Source organism: Oncorhynchus nerka, linkage group LG8 (assembly GCF_034236695.1).
Source record: "Oncorhynchus nerka isolate Pitt River linkage group LG8, Oner_Uvic_2.0, whole genome shotgun sequence".
Lineage (NCBI taxonomy): Eukaryota > Metazoa > Chordata > Actinopteri > Salmoniformes > Salmonidae > Oncorhynchus > Oncorhynchus nerka.
The window spans coordinates 52,393,346-52,414,410 of NC_088403.1; the positions used below are offsets into that span (position 1 = coordinate 52,393,346).

General features: G+C 43.8%; 1 protein-coding gene across 3 annotated transcripts in view; it reads right to left on the reverse strand.

The window, feature by feature from the left end:
• Positions 1 to 1,079: 1,079 nt before the first annotated feature.
• LOC115133551 (inactive ubiquitin carboxyl-terminal hydrolase 53-like) overlaps positions 1,080 to 21,065 on the reverse strand; it is a 54,965-nt gene continuing 34,979 nt past the window's right edge. For 2 of the 3 annotated variants that reach the window (XM_029666909.2, XM_029666912.2), the window contains 5 exons: positions 17,070 to 17,886; positions 13,813 to 13,880; positions 4,499 to 4,568; positions 3,517 to 4,289; positions 1,080 to 3,302 (listed from right to left, as the gene is read on the reverse strand). In XM_029666909.2, coding sequence (XP_029522769.2) covers positions 3,226 to 3,302; positions 3,517 to 4,289; positions 4,499 to 4,568; positions 13,813 to 13,880; positions 17,070 to 17,886 — 1,805 coding nt within the window. In that variant the 3' untranslated portion in view covers positions 1,080 to 3,225. The remainder of the gene's footprint in view (positions 3,303 to 3,516; positions 4,290 to 4,498; positions 4,569 to 13,812; positions 13,881 to 17,069; positions 17,887 to 21,065) is intronic. The other variant, XM_029666911.2, reaches the window with a different exon arrangement.

Below are 21,065 nucleotides of genomic sequence, written 5' to 3' on the forward strand. Positions count from 1 at the left end.
GTTAAAATTAAGTACCTTGCTGTGGTTGTTTTCAATTAAAACAGTTTAAAAAATGTTTTACTAAATAGCTTCTTAGAAAAATTCTAATTCAAGTTTTTCACTGCACTAACTTCACTTAACTCCCTGTATAATTTTACTGTTGCCTTCCTATTTACTCTTCCAGTACATGTAAACTCAGACATTCATTGTAAAGGGTTTAAACACTGTATCCCAGGCTTGTTCAATGAACCATAAACAATTAATGAACATGCACCTGTGGAACGGTCGTTAAGACACTAACAGCATACAGACGTTAGGCAATTAAGGTCACAGTTATGAAAACTTAGGACACTAAAGAGGCCTTTCTACGGACTCTGTAAAACACCAAAAAAAGATGCCCAGGGTCCCTGATCATCTGCGTGAACGTGCCTTAGGCATGCTGCAAGGAGGCATGAGGACTGCAGATTTGGCCAGGGCAATAAATTGCAATGTTCGTACTGTGAGACACCTAAGACAGCGCTGCAGGGAGACCTGCTGATCGTCCTCGCAGTGGCAGACCACGCGTAAAAACACCTGCCCAGGATCAGTACATCCGAACATCACACCAGCAGGACAGGTACAGGATGGCAACAACAACTGCAGAGTTACACCAGGAACACACAATCCCTCCATCAGTGCTCAGACTGTCCACAATAGGCTGAGAAAGGCTGGACTGAGGGCTTGTAGGCCTGTTGTAAGGCAGGTCCTCAACAGAAATCACTGGAAACAACATCGCCTACGGGCTCAAACCCACCGTCGCTGGACCAGACAGGACTGGCAAAAAGTGCTCTTCACTGATGAGTTAAGTTTGCTGAAAATAAAACGCAGTTGACAGTGAGAGTATGTTTCTTTTTTTGTTTATATCTTTGTAGACTTGTTTGATTACATTTACCCTAATCTTTCGTGTTCAGGCATAGTCATAAAATACGTTTGTGAGATTTAGGTTCAGGTTTGCAGAGATTATATTTACCCCAAGTAGTCTATCTATAATTATGGATATTATAATTATGTATGTATGTATGTTATATGAGAATAACTGATTTAGAAAACTTGGACATGGCTATGGTTAAATATAATTATTTATTAAACAATTGTTAATCAAAAATGAAATTAAATGTTAAAAAAAACATCTAGAAAAATGACATATTGTACAAATGCCGGCTCCTATTTCAACTTGACGTAGAAAACTAGAAAGGCACTGTGCAGTGAAGTCTGCCGAGCAATATATTCAAACATTTACAACAAAAATTACTTTCTTACAGCATCACTAGAATGGTCCGCCATGAAAAAAAAATGACATAGCATGTAGGCAATGTTGTGATAATCTCTGGGTCAAACTAGAACAATACCTGCAGAAAAGCGGGAATTTTCTACTTCATTTACCTCACTCTTAAAATTCTTACATCCAGTAATCAATCCATTCTTGAGGTTTTGGTAAATCAAACAGACCTGGGTCAAATTCATATTTCAAATACTTACAAGTTTGAGGTGGGTTGGATTTAGCTTGGAGTTTAGACTTTTGGAACAAATTCAATTGGTTCCATTCTACAGGAACATCTAAATGAATTTGACACGTGTTTGACTCAGGAGACAAACAGAAGCACGGTTTGACAACATGAAAAGTAACGTACCTTTAACACACTGCCCAGTATGTGACAGGAGAAACATTAAAAGAGCGAACAATGAGGCTTATATCTGGAAAGGTGTGTGAGAGGCGATCTGAACTGGGGATAGAAAGCCATATAAAACACAGCAGCAAGTTGTCAGGGGTGTATTTGTTAGTGCAAACCATTTAACAAAAATGAGTGTTTCTTATTGAACAAGTTCGGGTTAGTCACTCCCCGTTTCATCCATTTGGTTCCTAGTGAATACACCCCTGGAATGGCAGGGTTAAAAAGGCAGCTTAGAACATACGCCAGATACCAATGACTTGAGATGATTCTCTCCTAACAAGTAGCTTTGAGATGCTTCTCTCCTAACAAGTAGCTGTTTTTATCTCAATATAAAATTCTGTGGGTCACAATTAAGTACTTTACTGTGATTTGTTTTCAATTAAAATTGCCTCTTAGGAAAGAGCAATTTCTCAAGCAAAAATTTTGATCGGACCTTATGGGAGTGCTGAGTGGGGAGGGGGAAACTGAAAACTAGCTGTTATTGGCAGAGGTTTGGAACTCTTTTGAACTGGTCAATCAACTAATTTCTTCCTGGTGATGTCAACAGGCAGGTCAAAACTCAGTCTCACCACAACAGGCTGACATTTCAGGCAGTCTTTTCAAACAGCTTTTACACTAAAATTGTAATATAATTTTCACAATTTCACAACCTCTGTGTGGAAATATATACTCTATAAAACACAGGAAAAGCAAGTTTGACTGCACTGGGCCTTTAAAACACTCATTCAACCTCGGACTGGAACAGATTCACCCAAGATTAGGTTCCTCTGTGGCCACATAGGGGGACCCTTGGGACTTATTTTAAAGTAGTGCTCCTACAAAAACAATGCATAAGTGCACACAAACTGAATCTCCCTTATTCCATGACTGCATCAACACTGGACATTAAAAGTAAAAAACCTGCTCAAGGCATATTTACCTCACCTTGTTACATAGGCAGAGGTTGCGCAGTCACTGTAGAAAAATGAAATGACAGTAATTCGAGAAACAAATACAAGCATTTCATAGATTTTCTGGCTAAAGTGTAAATTGGTTAGAGCTGAGTTATTGTCATTGTTACATGTAGTTTATTTGATCATCTCTGGAGGGGAAAAGTGGTTTCGTGGGAAACATTCTTCAGTGAGCCAACCTGTGAATGACCTTGGAAGTAAGTTCGAGCAGTTCCCTGCATCGACCAAGAACCATCCTAGGTTTGGATCCTCTTTCGTAAATTATTTTTGCCTTTCTACTGTGCAAATCCACAATTACTGCTGCTGCCATCTAGTGGCCACAATCCCAATCACATGAAGACCGGTGTGCAGGCATGGCATAAGACTCCTGAGACTACTGCTGAACTGAAGAGTACTCTTCAGACTTTTACTGCCTCTGGGAGTTACCAATCTCTTTGGCATTCCAGATTCATGTCTGTCTTCTGATATGACATCTCTACAAGCAAATAAGCATCACCGTAAGAGGATTCAAAAATTGTAGAAGGAGATTACATTTTTTCTAACTGTGGCTTTCGTACCAGGCCCCTTCAACAGTAGAATTTCCATCATAGAAACCCATGTTCATCAAGTCCTTTGGGTGTTACAGGATTCCATTTAGCTATAGTTTTACTGGAGTAGTAACCTGCAAGAGACAGGAACATATATTATTCACCCCTGTAATAGACTTCTAATTAAAGTTTTTATAACATTTATTGATGACCCAAAAATCTATAGTAGAAAACATGCTTTCACACATTAAAACCCACAAATGGTGACATGGGTATGACCACAAACAACTAGGGCTCCAAGTGTCTTCCACTTTCCGTGGCAAATTGTCTACAGAGAGCTCCAATTACCTGATTCAGGCTGGCTCTTGGGGGGCTCTGTAGGTTGGGAATCTGGGATGGGGAGGCCTCCCTCTCCCAGGTCGCTCTCACCAGACGACATGTGTTGTTCCCCGCCTTTAGCGTTCGTCATCATGTGCAGGGCGGGCCTCTGGTGGTATTTTGCCCGGTATGTGTCTGTCATACAATTGTCCACAGAGAAGTAGGTGGTGGGGAGGCCCATAGGTAGAACCATCTCCCCTGTCACCGGGGAGTCTAGGTCGTCCCCTGGCATTGAACTGGGAACCTTCTCCTCTCCGCTCTCACTGGCCGACAGATCGTTCCGGTCCTGGTCCAACGAGCCTGACTTGGAGCTAGCGTCCGATGAGAGCTTGTGCTCGACGGGCGTCTCAATCCACCTGCGGAGGATGGTTTGGGAGAGTATCGGCCCGTTTTTGGCCTCGTTCCTGGCGCTTGTGCAAATGGGCTCCTGGAGCTGGGGAGCACGGAACCCCGACTGGTCTGTCAACCGGTGGACATTGGTCTTGGGAGGGAGAAGTGGGGTCAGGATGTGGTAGTGGGGCTGGGGGGAGCGGTCTTTGGTTACCAGGGCCTTGGTCTCTTCCTGTTCAGAGAAGGAGCCGGCGAGGTCGTCGTAGCTGTTCCACTCTGAGCTGCTGGTCTTGGGCAGGTATGGGGGGATAGGGCTGACCGGGCTGGGGCTGCCATCGATGTTATCCTCCTGCTCGTCATCCAGACCTTCCGTCCTCTCCAGAATCCCATGCGTATATCGGAAGGCTCTTCTTCTGCCGCAAGGAGAATAGGACATACATTAATATATTTTCAAACTTGAAGGAAAACAGTCTATCCAGAATAAGATGTAATACTTCATCACAAGCATCAATACTGGCACATCAAAATGGGTCAATTGTTTCCATTACTTTTCAGTTATAGTAAAGAATCAAAGAAAGAAACCTTTCACTCTACTGAAACTAGTACAATGACCATGCTTTACCTTTGGGAACTTGGACTCAATTTTAGGAGATGTGAGTCTTGCAGGTCTGGAAACTTTGCTGGGTGTTCACCTGGAATAGATTAATACATTCATTAGATTTGGTAAATTGCTCCGAATTTGCTAAAGCATTTGACATAAGGTATGAATGTATTGCTATTGTAAGACTGATTATAGTTGGCATATGTTCCTCTATATCTAGTAAAACATACAAAACAAACAAAAACGCTTAGCCCAAAACACTTAGAAACAACACTGCCCTATTCTGAATCAAGTACCAAAAATTACTTCTCTATAAATACATTGTCAAACCTTACCCTCACTGACACACACAAACCACTCAAATATTGCTGTGCCTCTGCTTTGATCCCATGTTCGAACAGGGTCACAGACATGTTATCTAACTGGGGTCATGTTAAGGGCCTAGCCAGGTGCTGGGGGAATAGGTATCAAAGTAGAGTGGCAGTCTGGTAGAGTGCCCCCGGGCCCCCTGTGTACCACTGTCTGACCCGGCATGAGCGAGGCTGAGGCCCCTCAAAGGGAGCCAGAACTGAAGTACCAAGCCGATGCCCATTTGCTTGCCTTCAGGTTAACGATGCTAATCCCTGCTAACGCAAAGTGAGAACTTAAACAAAAATATAAACGCAACATGTAACAATTTAAAATATTTGAATGAGTTACAGTTCATAAGAAAATCAGTAAATTGAAATAAATAAATTAGGCCCTAATCTATGGATTTGACTTGACTGGGAATGCAGATATGCATCGGTTGTTCACAGATACCTTTAAAACAAAGTAGAGGCGTGGATCAGAAGTCCAGTCAGTATCTGGTCTGACCACCATTTGCCTCATGCAGCGCGACATCTCCTTCGCATAGAGTTGATCAGGCTGTTGATTGTGGCCTGTAGACTGTTGTCCCACTTCTCTTCAAATGGCTGTGCGAAGTTGCAGTATATTGGCGAGATCCAGAGCATCCCAAACAGGCTCAACGGGTGACATGTCAGGTGAGTATGCAGGCCATGGAAGAAATGGGACATTTTCAGTTTCCAGGAATTGTATACAGATCCTTGCAACAGGGCAGTGCATGAGGTGATAGCGATGGATGAATGGACCAAAACTGTTGTTTTCGTTGTCTGTAGCTTATGCCTGCCAATATCACAACCCCACCATGGGACACTCTGTTCACAACATTGACAATAGCAAACCACTCTCCCACAAGATGCCATACACACGGTCTGCAATCTGCACGTTACAGTTGAAAGAGGGATTCATCTGTGAATTGCACATATCTCCAGCGTGCTAGTGGCCGTCGAAGGTGAACATTTCCCCACTAAAGTCGGTTACGACGCCGGACTGCGGTCAAGACGCCGGTGAGGAAGACGAGCATGCAGATGAGCTTTCCTGTGACAGTTTGGGCAGAAATTCTTCGGTTGTGCAAACTCAATTTCATCAGCTGACAGACTGGCTGGTCTCAGACGATCCCGCTGGTGAAGAAACCGGATGTTGAGGTCCTGCGCTGGCATGGTTACATGTGGTCTGCAGTTGTGAGGCTGGTTGGACGTACTGCCAAATTCTCTAAAATGACATTGGAGGTGGCTTATGGTAGAGAAATTAACATTAAATTCTCTGGCAGCATCTCTGGTGGACATTCCTGCAGTCAGCATGCCAATTGCACGCTCCCTCAACTTGAGACATGTGGCACTGTGTTGTGTGACAAAACTGAACATTATAGTGTCCTTTTATTGTCCCCAGCGCAAGGTGCACCTGTGTAATGATCCTGCTGTTTAATCAGCATCTTGATATGCCACACCGGTCAGGTGGATGGATTATCTTGTCAAAGGAGAAATGCTTGCTAACAGGGATGTAAACAAATATGTGCACAAAATTTCAGAGAAATAATCTTGTGCATATGGAAAATGCCTGGGATCTTTTATTTCAGTTCTAACATGTGACCAACAATTTACATGTATATTTCTGTTCAGTATATAAGCACACTGACAAGGTGAGTGTGTTTGCAGCACTGTGTCGGGCTTTGAACAGCTGACTGGGTTGGAGAGGTGAGCGAGTGGTTTAGGATATCTGTGGCGCGTCAGCACACTCGACTTTCCCCCCTTTTTTTTCTTTTGCACTCTCCGCAGGAGCATTACTGTCTAAATCCCTTCTGCTGGCATGCTATGATTACGCTGGGATCGGACTCCAGAGTCCAGGCTCTGTTTTCATTCTTTTTTTTCTCTCCCTCCCCTCCCAACGCTGTGTGTTTTTAAGCCGCTAAAGTCCGTGTGGCGATTCTCAATTTGACGCTGTTGATTTGTAATGTGGACAAGCAACCCAAACATGAAAAACAAAGCGAGGATGCAGTTTACAGCCCTCCACTACATTGGGCCTTACTGTAGCAAATCCTCTTCTTTACGGTGTTGTGGGCTGTTGCCAAGAGAAAAGTTGAGGGACCGGGGAGAGTAGCTGCTGTATAACAAAGAGGCGGCTGCGGTCACTGCTTACAGAGATGCCTCGTCGCACTTTAAAATCACAAAAATGTTTCAGACATCAGCAATCAGACTAGATATTAATCAATGGCTGAATAATATCTTAAGTGATTAACGGCAGAGTCGGGGTCATTAATAGCATTGTGGTGCACTTTTCCCTTAGTGTTACAAATATAACCATTAGAGACCCACAAAGTAATTTAGGTAGGGTGCATTAATAAATTCATGTGGTTTTGGTTAATTTCCTAGAAGTTAGGGGCACCACAAGTTCAATTGTATAGTTCAAAAAACTGTTGCATTAAGTTGCTTGTGCTGGCGTAAGAAACCATATGTGTAAGCTTGGGTCCTTATAGAATCAAAACCGCTAATATATACTAAATTTCCTCACAACGACACTTAAAACACATTTGTTTACTGGATGAATCCAAATGGAGAACATACACTTTGAAAACCAGTTATTCTCTGTGATTGACTATGGCCTCTGGTGTTTTTGTGTACGTCATTCAGTGTTGTGTTCCAGCGCTGACAGTTTTGAAGGTACCATTTCAGCGAATGGGACTACACAGAGCAGCCGAAAAGGACACCATCTCATGTGCCGAAAGCCAATCAAATCATCATCTTACTAAATCACAGTAGTGATGTCATTTTGTTTCAAAAGCTCTACCATCATAGCTCAGCATCTTTGAGCTAAAGGTTATTTTGCAAATATCAAACATGTCATCACGAACTCCAACCTGTTTTTTTATGATAACACCAGAATGTTGACAGCTCTTTGAACGTCTTAAGTAGCTGTGTTGATGCAGCAAAATGAGGCAATGTCAGACGTTTCAATTTTAAGATTGCAAGAGCCAAGATTTGTAGACCTCAGGGTTTTCTGCTGATCTGCAGTCCTTCAAAATCCGCAACATCAATCATACTTGCATTCACATTGCAATTCAGTTTCTGGTGCGAATCAATTATGGGAGGAGAAAAAAGTTAACCATGGTAAAAATGTAGAGCTTTCGATAAATCTAAATGTGAACTGATGGTGATCAAAGTGATCAGGGGACAAAAAAACTGCCAAGAGTATTTATTGACATCTAATAAATGGTTCCTGTTCCAGCTTGAAACACCAATAGCACACAGATCATAGGAATATAACTCAAGGTGGTATGGATGGCAGGGACACAAAAATACAGGATCTCGCAAGCTTTCCACTCTTCGCGTTGCTCCGGTTCAGTTTTAAACTCAACTTCTGTACTTCAATACATGAATCAATCATTTCAACCATATTTACTTAGGCAATTTGTTCAAATTCAATTAGGAAATAATGGACCATTTGGCCACAAAGTCATTACAAATTTCGTACAATATTTGAGATTGTTATGAAAAGGGTTTGAACGGGATCTTAAGCACCTACACGTGTAACATATTGTACAAATTACAATTTGTAACCTATTATACGAATTGTAGGGTGAAAAAAAAAAAATTCAGAACATAACATATCATATGAAAAGGATGGCGTTATACACAACTGTGGCTCACGATCACTACTTTCAAAACTACTAGCTGAAATTATACAAAACATTTCTAGCATCACTTTAAACCCCAACCCTGTCCATATTGTCCATAAATCTCATCACTCAACGTAATCCATCCACTTTGTATGGTTTATAGGTGTGTTGATGAGACCCTGGTCTGAGAACATTAAACCTAAAAAGGCCTGATATTAATGTGTACTCTATCTGAGGGTGTTAACGCCAAGGTTAACACATAAGTCACTGGCTTGTTAAGTGGTGTCAATGGGCTAGCTAAGCCTGGGAGCATTTACAACCCAACTCCCAATCCGCCATCCCCTATATATTACACTACCAGGCCCATAAAGCACTGGTCAGAAGTAGTGTCCTATGCACAGAGTGTACAAAACATTAACACCTGCTCTTTCCATGACAGACTGAACAGGTGAAAGCTATGATCCCTCATTGATGTTACCAGTTAAATCAACTTCAAAATCAGTGTAGATGAAGGGGAGGAGACAGGTTAAATATAGATGTATATGTGTGCCATTCAGAGGATGAATGGGCAAGATAAACGATTTAAGTGCCTTTGAACAGGGTATGGTAGTAGGTGCCAGGCGCACCGGTTTGTGTCAAGAATGGTCCACCAACCAAAGGACATCTAGCCAACTTGACAACTGTGGAAAGCATTGGCATCAACATGGGCCAGCATTCCTGTGGAACGCTTTCGACACCTTGTAGAGTCCACGCCCCGGCGAAATGAGGCTGTTCTGAGGGCAAAAGGTGGAGGCGCAACTCAATATTAGGAAGGTGTTCCTAATGTTTGGTATACTCAGTGTATATGAAATAGGATGTCATTTGGTACAGGACAGAGAGAAACCCTGCCTGGAAAAGGCTTTATGTTAATCATTTCCATTCATTGAATATAGGTTATTCTATCTACTATGTTCATGCAAATATGTGAGTATTACAAAAGGGAGAGATATGACAGCACACCTGACTGGATGAATGTTTGAAATTAATATGCAAGAGGCCTATTAATTCCTTGAGAAAGCAGACATGGCTTGGTTGTGCTTGGTTATCCATTGGGAGTCAAAGGGCACTCTTTCCATCTCAACAGGTGGAAGCAGCAGAGCTAAGACCTGCTCTCAAAGCAAAGTCTTAGACACACACTAATACACGCCACCACAAATGCTTGAGCACAACGACGTTCACTTGTTTGCTCAAAATCTTCTGTATTTCACAGACAAATTAACACCTACATAGCAATAAGTTGTCAGCATTAATGAATAGAGATAGTTTGTGTCTTGATGACAGAGGTTGGTGCATTGAAAAGGACGGGTAATTATCGACTGCAAAATGTGACTTTCATTGTTAATGAGAGAGGTCCATATTTCGTCTAAGGGGGCATATTCAGGCAGCATTAGGGATGTTGTGCTAACACGATAGCAAAACAACAGTTAGCACTGCAGAGCGCGTGACTATGGTCTCCAGACAAGCGTCTGGGGAACCGCGGGAGCCAATCGGAGTAAATCAAGTGAGGGCATGATTTACTGCTTGGATATGGCTGTTTGAAGCGGCTGGACTTTATCTCCCCCCCAGTGGCCGTGACCTTTCGAAGCCACACACACAGACACACAGAGAGAGAACGCCTTCTCTAAAGGCATTGCATCCATTTTAGTACGCTGTGGTTAGGCTGGCATACCGGCAACAGGGAATATAGCGCTGTCATTTGGGTGGGCAATATCTGGATGGCTGTTCCAGAAGAGAGACATCCACGTTCTCTTTTTTATTACTGTTGTTTGTAGATGTAACACTGTATATCCAGACAAAACAGTTCATGGTTTCTAAAATGGTGTTTACGATTTACATCTTAGATTTTTTTTTTTTTATCGTTTTGCCATCTATTCTCCCACCCACACACCCATGTGCTTTTAAAAAGGATTTTAGCCTCTAATGGACCTCAGGTCTGAGTAGATTCCAATCTGCAGCACAAGCCCAGGCCAGAGTACCACAGCTGAACTCCTGCCAAATTGACTTCAAAACACTGTAGCTTGTCAATACAATTTGCAAATGGCAGGGAGCAGAGGCAACATCCCAGGCACAAATAGAGTGACAACATCGAACACTCAAGTTATCAACAAGTAGTGATGGGGGAACAAAATCAATAGGTAGCTATCGGGATATTATTTTTAATGATATATTGTATCGACAATATTGTTATATTATTTTTTGCACCAATTGTCTTTACCTGGACCAAAACTCCATTCATAGCTTGTTCTCAATCTTATAGGGAGACAAGTTGTTTTCAGCACTTATTTCCATGACTGATCAAAATGACTGATCAAAATGTGTTTCCTCATGGCTCTCTTGTCCCTCTGCAGCAGGGTGAACAATATGTTTGGGACATCGAATCTCAATAAAATCACAGTATCGAATCAAAATACATATCAGCACCTAAGTATGAGGAGTCCAAATGTACCCCCTTTTTCTCCCCAATTTCGTGGTATCCAATTGTTAGTGGCTACTATCTTGTCTCATCGCTCGGGAGAGACGAAGGTCGAAAGTCATGCGTCCTCCGATACACAACCCAACCAAGCACTGCTTCTTAACACAGCGCGCATCCAACCCGGAAGCCAGCCGCACCAATGTGTCGGAGGAAACACCGTGTACTCCTGTTGCAGGCCGGGCGCAGTGGTTAGCGTGCACTGCGCCCGGCCCGCCACAGGAGTCGCTGGTGCGCAATGAGACAAGGATAGCTCTACCGGCCTAAACCCTCCCTAACCCGGACAGCGCTAGGCCAATTGTGCGTCACCCCACGGACCTCCCGGTCGCGGCCGGTTACGACAGAGCCTGGGCGCGAACCCTGAGTCTCTAGTGGCACAGCTGGCGCTGCAGTGCAGCGCCCTTAACCACTGCGCCACCCGGGAGACCCCTCCAAATTTGAGATTTTAAGTTCCAACCCCCGTGTCTTTGTGACGCAAAATCGGAAATATGACATTTTGTTACAGAAAAATATCACGGAAGCCAAGTGCAAGGCAATGAATCAACATGGTGCCGGAACAATTAAATCAATTGATTCTATTGTAGTCCTACTGTGTGTGCAATAAGCTACAAAAAATATTAAAATCTATTTCATTGGTCACCACTGTTTTCAAAAAAGGGGGGGGAGCAGGGGAACAGAAATCCCAGCGGTGAAAAATACATCAAGGCTTAAAAGCATTTGTTTCCTTGCCAGGGAGTATTTCCACATGGATTGCTCTGCTCTGCATACAAAGACGCTCAAGGGCTAGCACAGGGCCGACAAAACACTACCCTTTTCCGCTTCAATTAGTCAGCTCACCAAACTTACATAAAACCAACCCACCTTCGCTCTGTAAACATTGGTTGAGACCTCGCATTCACCGCATTCGTTGTTATCAAGAAGGGACACAATAAAAGGAGGGGAGGAGAAAATATTTGGTGCCACAGACAATGGCATTTTATTTATGTGCATGAGGGAATTCCACCTTCTGACAGGCCCGGTCGTGGCATTTTCTGCTCAGCTGGGCACAGCTGGGAGGCCCCCGCAAGCTCGCTCATCATCCCTGCTCTGTAAGGACAAACTCCATGGATTTCAATTCTGAGAATTGGTGACGGGTGTTTAAAGGGCTGCCGTAGATTGGAGCATTACAAAACAATGTTTTTTCTCTGGTGGAATAGATGGGTCAGACAGTGGGAACATGTGATGGAAATCAGAGAGTATATGTAAGGGGTGTCTGAGCTAGGGATGTAACAAATGGAGAATAAGAAACGTTTAAACTGCCATTTTTTTTTATACCAGTTTTTGCTTAAAATGGATAGAAAAATTAATTGAATGAATTCACAACAGAGCTGCGCTGCTGCCAGCAATGGTCCTCAAATCCTCTCGAGAATCGATTCAGCTAGGAGTCGACTCCTAAGATTCAGTTTCTATTGGAAAAAATCTCAATGTCTTGTTACATGCCTCGCAAATTCACAGAAGTAGCTACCATACTCTGTCCTTTAGGCTGTTGTGTTTTCTGACATTTTCAAATCTGTCGCTAGCTCAGACCGTTATCCCCACCTGCTTCAAGATGTCCACTATCATCCCCGTTCATCTTTCCCTCGATCCTGACTAGCCGAAAAAACATCCTCACGGCATGCTGCCACCAGAATGCTTCACCGTAGGGATGGTGCCAGGTTTCCTCCAGACGTGACGCTTGGCATTCAGGCCAAAGAGTTCAATCTTGTTTCTCATGGTCGGAGAGTCTTTAGGTGCCTTTTGGCAAACTCAAAGCGGGCTGTCATGCACCTTTTACTCGTTTAGACGTTCTCACCCTTAGACTGAGCGGCGAACCACCCTGCGGCTATTCATGTCAGCTAATCTCCCTTTATCCTGTCTGGGGACAAAAAATAGCTATTATAGCTTGTTGTAAACCTGGTTTTTATTCTGGGAAAAAAGTGTGTACTAAAAGATGGTTGCTTTTTATCGTCAATCCGACACAGGAATTAGTGATTTGTTCTACTTCTCTTTGAAACTGGTTGATTAAGTGTTAACAAACACTTTATATTGATGTTCACCCCTCTCCACACCACTTCATGTTCATACATGCATTGTTCAGGGCAGGACACATCATATTACTCTGTGCACTGCACAGAACACAAACTTTCCTCTGGAAAAGGTCAGATCCAGTAAATGAGGAATCGGTCTCATGTGCTTCCTTACAGAATCTCCACCATTGGGCTATGACCTTAGCACAACTGATGGGACCATAAATCAAGGAAATTACAGAGAGGCATTTCTTAATATCGCTAGACCTTATACTGCACATTAAACTTTAGGACCTAATGACAAAGATTATCATTCTCTGATGATAATGACGCCACCAGTCTTCCTTCCCTCCATATCAGACATAAGTGGCTGACAGAAAATTATATTTCCTACCATCGGAAAGGTTCAGCTGCCTCTTATACACAACAATCCATTTAGTCTAAATGAGGTCTCATCTAGGTCGCCAAAATATTGACTTGAAATTAGGACAGCTGCCTCGTTTAATCATTTTTGCGTGTTCTTGCTTTGGGCAAAAGTGAGAATTTTGCCAGATGGCTTTTCTGAGAACTAACAAACAAGGACCACATCATTAAAAAGTACCTGAGAAGCAGGTGTACAAAACTAGCAAAACAAATAAGGAGTCGTGTACGTGAAGAGCTGAAAGGCAACTGGCACAAAGCATCATGGGAAGGCCGGACAACTAATGGTGAATTACCAGTGTTTGGAGGGAAAGCGGATCCTAGATCTGTACCTACTGTAGGGGAGACTTTACCCTGTAGTGCTTACCATAGGAGAAAGAGGAGTGCAAGATATCAGTCTTGGAGTCGTCACCTCTCCGGCGAGGGAAGGGATCCCTGAAATTCACAAATTGGGCAGGGCTGAGTCAAACGCTGACACCACATGACAAAGGCCTTTCTCTCTATGCAAGTCCCATTGTATGGCATCTCTCCACATGCAGGTTTTTCCAACCTTTTAAAGAGATTATTTTGGATCTAACCTGCTAAACACAGAAATAACACCCCCACCCACCCAGATCCCACTCCACACTACTTTGTTCTGTGAATTATTTATTAATGAGTAATCTGATACTAAATCTACAAAACAGCTTTTTTATTTTAGTCCATGCATGGCTCACATCAATTTCTCTCTCAGTTTGGTGCATTGGTGAATTCAGGTGACTGAGAAGAGTCAATACTAATTGTGCCCTAACAGGAATGGAGCACTGAATTGAGGGGTGTCAATACAATAGGCTATAAGTGTGGCACTATCACCTCTTGAAATCAACTAGCAATAAAGTGCAGTAATCTACAGACGCATGTAAAGAGATTATCTACGTACATTAAGGCCTTTTAGAGATTTCACTTAAAGATTTTGACATGGATTTCTTGGTCAAGTAAAGTACCTACACTGAGTGTACAAAACATTAAAAACACCTGCTCTTTCCATGACAGACTGACCAGGTGAATTCAGGTGAAAGCTATGATCCCTTATTGATGTCACTTGTTAAATATACTTCAAATCACTGTAGATGAAGGGGAGGAGACAGGTTAAATAATCATTTTTAAGCCTTGAGACATGGATTGTGTATTCGTGCCATTCAGAGGGTGAATGGGAAATAAAAAATGTTTAAGTGCCTTTGAACGGGGTATGGTAGTAGTTGCCAGGCGCACCGGTTTGTGTCAAGAACTGCAACGCTGCTGGGTTTTTCCACGCTCAACAGTTTGTGTGTATCAAGAATGGCCCACCACCCAAAGGACATCTAGCCAACTTGACAACTGTGAGATGCATTGGAGTCAACATGGGCCAGCATCCCTGTGGAATGCTTGACACCTTGTAGAGTCCATGCCCTGACTAATTGAGGCTGTTCTGAGGGCAAAAGGTGGTGCAACTCAATATTAGGAAAGTGTCTTAATGTTTTTTTTACTCAGTGTATATAGTCGTAGTACTGACTCATCGAAAACAAATAATTCACTCATTGAGTAAGGTATTTATATCATATACATAAGGATTAATTAACATATTGTACTAATCTTGTTATAATGACTACACTACTGTCAATAGACGCTGGATTGCATAACGCATTTTGGTCAGACTGGTGTTTGCCCATCGATTGACTGTGCCTCTTGGGAAGAAAGCAGTCGTCAGCTAGTTGGGATCATTATCGCCTGGCGAGCCGACACTGAAGACTCGGTAGATTCTGCTGTGTGCACGTCTGTATAAAAATAACATTTAAAAAAGTCTCAGAATGGGTTGTTTGCACCGTCTAATTATTCATAAATGGCAGAGATTTTGAAGTAGAGTCAAATCATAACATGAGTAGTGAAGAGATTATAGCTGAAGGGAGGCAGCGAGTGAATAAAAGGGGTCTCAAAAATATCTGAATAGAACAGAATGAAAAATCCAAAAGTAGGCTATACAGTGCATTCAGAAAGTATGCAGACCCCTTGACTTTTTACACATTGTTACGTTACAGCCTTATTCTAAAATTGATCAATTTAAAAATCCTCAAATCTACACACAATACCCCATAATGACAAAGCAAAGACAGGTTTTTAGAAATGTTTGCAAATGCAGATTTTTTTTTAAATGATTGAAATAAATATTCAAACACTTTGATGTGAGACTTGAAATTGAGCACAGGTACATCCTTTTTCTATTGATCACCCTTTATGTTTCTACAACTTGACAGGAGTCCACCTATGGTAAATTTGATTGATTGGACATGATTTGGAAAGGCACACACCTGTGTATATAAGGTCCCACATATTGACAGTGCATGTCAGAGCAAAAACCAAGCCATGAAGTCGAAAGAATTGTCCGTAGAGCTCAGACAGGATTGTGTCGAGGCTCAGATCTGGGGGAAGGGAACCAAAACATGTCTGCCACATTGAATGTCCCCAAGAACACTGTGGCATCTTCCGAGACCTGGCCGCCTGGCCAAACTGAGCAATCGGGGGAGAAGGGCCATGGTCAGAGAGGTGACCAAGAACCCGATGGTCACTCTGACAGAGCTCCAGAGTTTCTCTGTTGAGATGGGAGAACCTTCCAGAAGGACAACCATCTCTGCAGCACTCTACCAATCAGGCCTTTATGGTAGAGTGGGCAGACGGAAGCCACTCCTCAGTAAAAGGCAAATGACAGCCCACTTGGGGTTTGTCACAAGGCACCTAAAGGACTCTCAGACCATGAGAAAGATTCTCTGGTCTGAAGAAACCAAGATTGGACTCTTTGGCCTGAATGCCAAACATCACATCTGTAGGAAACCTGGCACTATCCCTACGGTGAAGCATGGTGGTGGCAGCATCATGCTGTGGGGATGTTTTTCAGCGGCAGGGTCTGGGAGACTAGTCAGGATCGAGGGAAAGATTAACAGAGAAAAGTACATTTTAAAAAACCTGCTCCAGAGCGCTCAGTACCTCCTACTGGGGTGAAGGTTCACCTTCCAACAGGACAACGATCCGAAGCACACAGCCAAGACAACACAGGAGTGGCTTCGAGACAAATAGCCAAGACAACGCAGGAGCGGCTTTGATACAAGTCTCTGAATGTATGTGGCCCAGCCAGAGCCTGGACTTGAACCAGATCGAACATCTCTGGAGAGACCTGAAAATAGCTGTGCAGCGACGCTCCCCATCCAACCTAACAGAGCTTGAGAGGATCTGCAGAGGAAAATGGGAGAAACTCCCCCAATAAAGGTGTGCCAAGCTTGTAGCGTCATACCCAAGAAGACTTAAGACTGTAATCGATGCCAAAAGTGTTTCAACAAAGTAGAGTAAAAACTCTGAATACTTATGTAAATGTGATGTTTCAATTTGCAAACATTTCTAAAAAACAGTTTTTGCTTTGTCATTATGGGGTATTGTGTATGGATTGATGAGGGGAAAAATACGTATCCATTTTAGAATAAGGCTGTAACAAAATGTGGAAAAAGTCAAGGGGTATGAATACTTCCCGAATGCACTGTATATTAACTAAATATATTAGTGCTTCAAATGATCTTATAAGAGAATCAACAGCAGACAGAAAATAACACTCCTGTTTACCTTGTCAGGTGTACCTCAGGTTTGGGCCTCAGCTCTTTGGATGTAAAATTCTCCACCACAGGCGAGTCCAGGTTGGCCGAGCCGTTGCTAAGCCGGTCGCTGCTCTCGTATCCCGACTCGGTGCGCTGGATCTTCCAGTTGTCGCTGTGCACCTTCAGCGTGCTGACCTTTGACCTGTCCTTGCCCTCTGACTCCAGTGAACTGCGGCTGTCGCCCGTCTCGGGCCGCTGCTCATCCTCGTAGATGGTCATCAGGCTCTTGGACTTGTGCTCCTCACGCCCGCCCCATGTGAAGTCCTGGTCCTGTTCCCTGTCTCTTTCGTTGGAGGGTGGTGCCATCTCCTGGCTGGAGGGACTCCGGTGGGGACTGTGCTGTCGGTGCTCCTGACTCCCTCCACCACTACCGCTTATCACACTATCCACGTTTAGCACCTCGCGCATGGGCTTCCATGGCCGACTTGGCCTGCTGCTGCTACTGCTGCTGGAGCTGGAGTTCCGGCCGCCCTCCCGGCTCCCAGGGCGCTCCCGCGATTCCTGGCTGCTGTCCGTGTCGTAGCCGTTAGCAAGCTGCTCTAGTCTCCGGCTGTAATGGCTGCCACCGGAGCCCTCGCTGCCGCTGGGCAGGGCTGGTAGTACCTGGACCCTGGAATGGGAGTGAGGAGGACCCTCGTGAGAGGAGCACCTGCCGCCAAAGTGGGGGGCCCTCTCTGTCCTGGTGGGCCCTTTGCCCTGGCTGGCATACAGGCGCGTATCCAGGTACTGCTTGAAGCCATTCTCCGGCGGGGAGGCGGAGCGCGAGTATCTCTCTGATATTGGATCTGAAGGAAAGAGAAGCAGGATTTTATGAGAATTTATTCAAGTGTAGTGTTTAGGAAGACATGAACACACATTTTGTAAGGACATTGTCCTAGAAGTCTGTCTGCTACTTACAAGGATGTGGTAAGCTTTTTCTACAGATATTGCCCAAGATAATTTATCCTACATGTTAAAAACTGCTGTCCTCTTCAATTTGTTGGCTACAATGAGGTAGAAAATCCTCTAGCAAAACCTATTTCGAGCTTCATTGCAAGAAGCTGTTATTCCACATGACAAGACAAATTTGTTCCATGTTTTTTTTACAATATGAGACAAAATAAACACGTTGGGCGACCTCTGTCATTACAAAGTCGCCAAGGCTTGTCCAAAAAGAGGCAAACAAAACCCACTGAGTCGCATCAATTCACCTGAGGCCAAAGTAGGGTGCGAAGGGAGAGGACCTTAAAATTCTTAGGAAAATAACCTTTTCTGGTTGATGTCGCTAAGAAAGTCTCTTTTTCCACGTGGGAAATGCTGATTCCAACATTGCCCTCGAGCTGGCGTAGTATCCAAACTGCCGCCCTTAATGCCAAATGCCAGTGTAGTGTGACACATTGAAAGTTAGAATTGTTGCACTTGGCAAGGTCATTCCAGGCCAGCGTTTGCTAAGGAAGACCGCAGGGGTGTAGTGGAGTATGGGAACAATGAGGTCGTCGTGGTCAGTTGTACGTCTGTAGACAAGAGGAAGGTGTAAATAATGGACGCCGGGATACCGTGTGCATCTCCGTGGCATAGCAGTATGGTTAGCAACCTCACGCTGTGACATCTGTGGAGATATTAATGATGAAAGGTGGCCGTGTGCGTGTGTGTATGTCTGTATACAGTGCCTGTATACATACTCCCTGCTGGCTGTTCATGACTCCTTGAATAGAGGAGTCTGTGGCCTAGAGATGTGTATGACTTTGAGGACATAGTGTGTGTGTGTGTGTGTGTGTGTGTGTGTGTGTGTATGTGTGTGTACACGAGTGTTTGTTTTTCAAGGACACCGAGTCATGCCGGCCACTTTCGAAAAATATGATTAGACTGGACATCTCCACTGGAACAGTACAGGGATATGTTATTCAGGGGGAGGGGTATGCAGTAAGGTGGGCAGTAAGCTTAACTTGCTAAATATTAATTTCCGTTTAACTTTATTTACTGATAGTCTTCTTTGTTGAAGAGCTCTAACAGAAGACGCACTAAGGGACAATTACTCAACGTAAGGATGACCAATGGCTCGGTTGGATGGAGCATTGTCCTTCCAACATCAGGGTTGTGGGTTTTGACTCCCACACATTCTACATATGTCCTGGTCTGGATATACATTTTAGAACTGGAAGCGGTCTGGTATAAAAGTGTCTAAATCCCCATATTAATATGAATTAATAGTATGACAGGGCGTGTGGTCTAGGATTGAAGCCTGCACTGAGGTCTCAGGTGTGCAGAGAGTTATGAGAGGTTACAATCCACAGCGCCTTAGGATGGAACCTCCCCCGAGAGACGGAGTCGCTATGGCTAGGGAATCTGCTGACGGAGAGCGCGAGGGTTAAATCACCTCGACCGTAACTTGCCCTGTTCACATGGCGTGTGTGAGAGACTCGTGTGATATTTGATGTGTGATTTTGTGCCCGTCTATGTAAGCGTTTCTGTGAACTGGTCCAGCTGTGTGTGTGCGTGCATGTGTACACACGTGCGACAAAGACTGTCTAACTATGCGTGTAGCGATGCTAACACGGCATGCGTGTCAGTTAGGATTGGAAGCTAAATGTCAACACAGTTACACTGTGCTAGATGAAGAGGGAAACGTGTCCTGGTAACACCAACTGCAATATCCCAAATGGAGCCCTATGTCGTACACGGTGTACTACCAAAGCCCTGTGGTCAAAAGTATTGCATTATAGAGAGAATAGGGTGCCATTTGCGATGAAGCCAATGTCTCCCATTGAAACCAACTCTCCCTATCTGACCTGAACGCCAACTTTCTTGTTTTGCTATTTTTCCAAGTGTGACGGGACGGAAAATTTAAGATTAAGTTTAAGATTCCAGGCACCCAAGCTGTTCTCTCTACTTCCGCATGGCAAGCTCTACTGGTGCGCCAAGTCTGACATCAACAGGCTACGGAACAGTTTCTATCCCCAAGCCATGGGCTGTTCTCACTACTTCCACATGGCAAGCTCTACTGGTGCGCCAAGTCTGACACCAACATGCTACGGAACAGTTTCTATCCCCAAGCCATTAGACTGCTAAATAGCTAACAAAATAGCTACACGGATTGTCCAAGTTGATCCTTGTATTTTATTTTCCCCACTGTCTCTATGCACACTCATAGGGACCTACACACACTGACACGCCAACACACATACTCCCTGTTTACCATATATCCTGATGCCTAGTCACCTTACCCCTATACATATCTACCTCCATTACTCCGGTATCCCTGCATATTGTAAATATGGTAGTGGAACTGATCGTGTGTAGAGCGTTAACTTGAAACTAAAACGATCAAGTACCTTTAGAAGAGAGCTAGCCTGGGCACGAGCAGTATTATATATAGATTTATTCCACTTACTTTAGCTCATCTCCAGCCTCACCATTCAGCACAGCCATGATGCTAGCCTCTGTTAGCCTTGTGCATTCAATCATAATGGGACATGAGCCTGGTGCTAACATAGTGGCTGTGGGGGCTAGTTCAATTTCAGTTCCTATCACCTTGCCCCTATTTCCAACCCGTTTGGTGTTTACAGAAATGTAACGACAGAACAGGTGAGAGAAATACGACAGAGGGTTAGAGACCAAGGAGGAAAGGGGTGAAGTTGCCTCTAGACACTGACCTATGATCAATTTGGCATTTTCCTCCAATGGTTCGGGTTAGGCTTTGGGTATGCTGATCCTTAGATCCGTTCTTATGAACAATTTTAGAGATTGCTTTCACATCGATCTACCTGTAAGTCCCCCACCAACACACACAGCAAGCCACAACACCTTTGAGGGACTACTTATGGTTGGATGAGAGAAGGTAGGCTATATGAGGGTGGTAGTGGGTCTCATGTGGTCATAGATGTTGCCTTATTTCTTTTGCTGGCCTAGATATAAGCGATATGGGTCCAGTGCCAGGAGTTCTATGATCCTACTCTCACATACTCTACTAACACTGTCGTGTGAT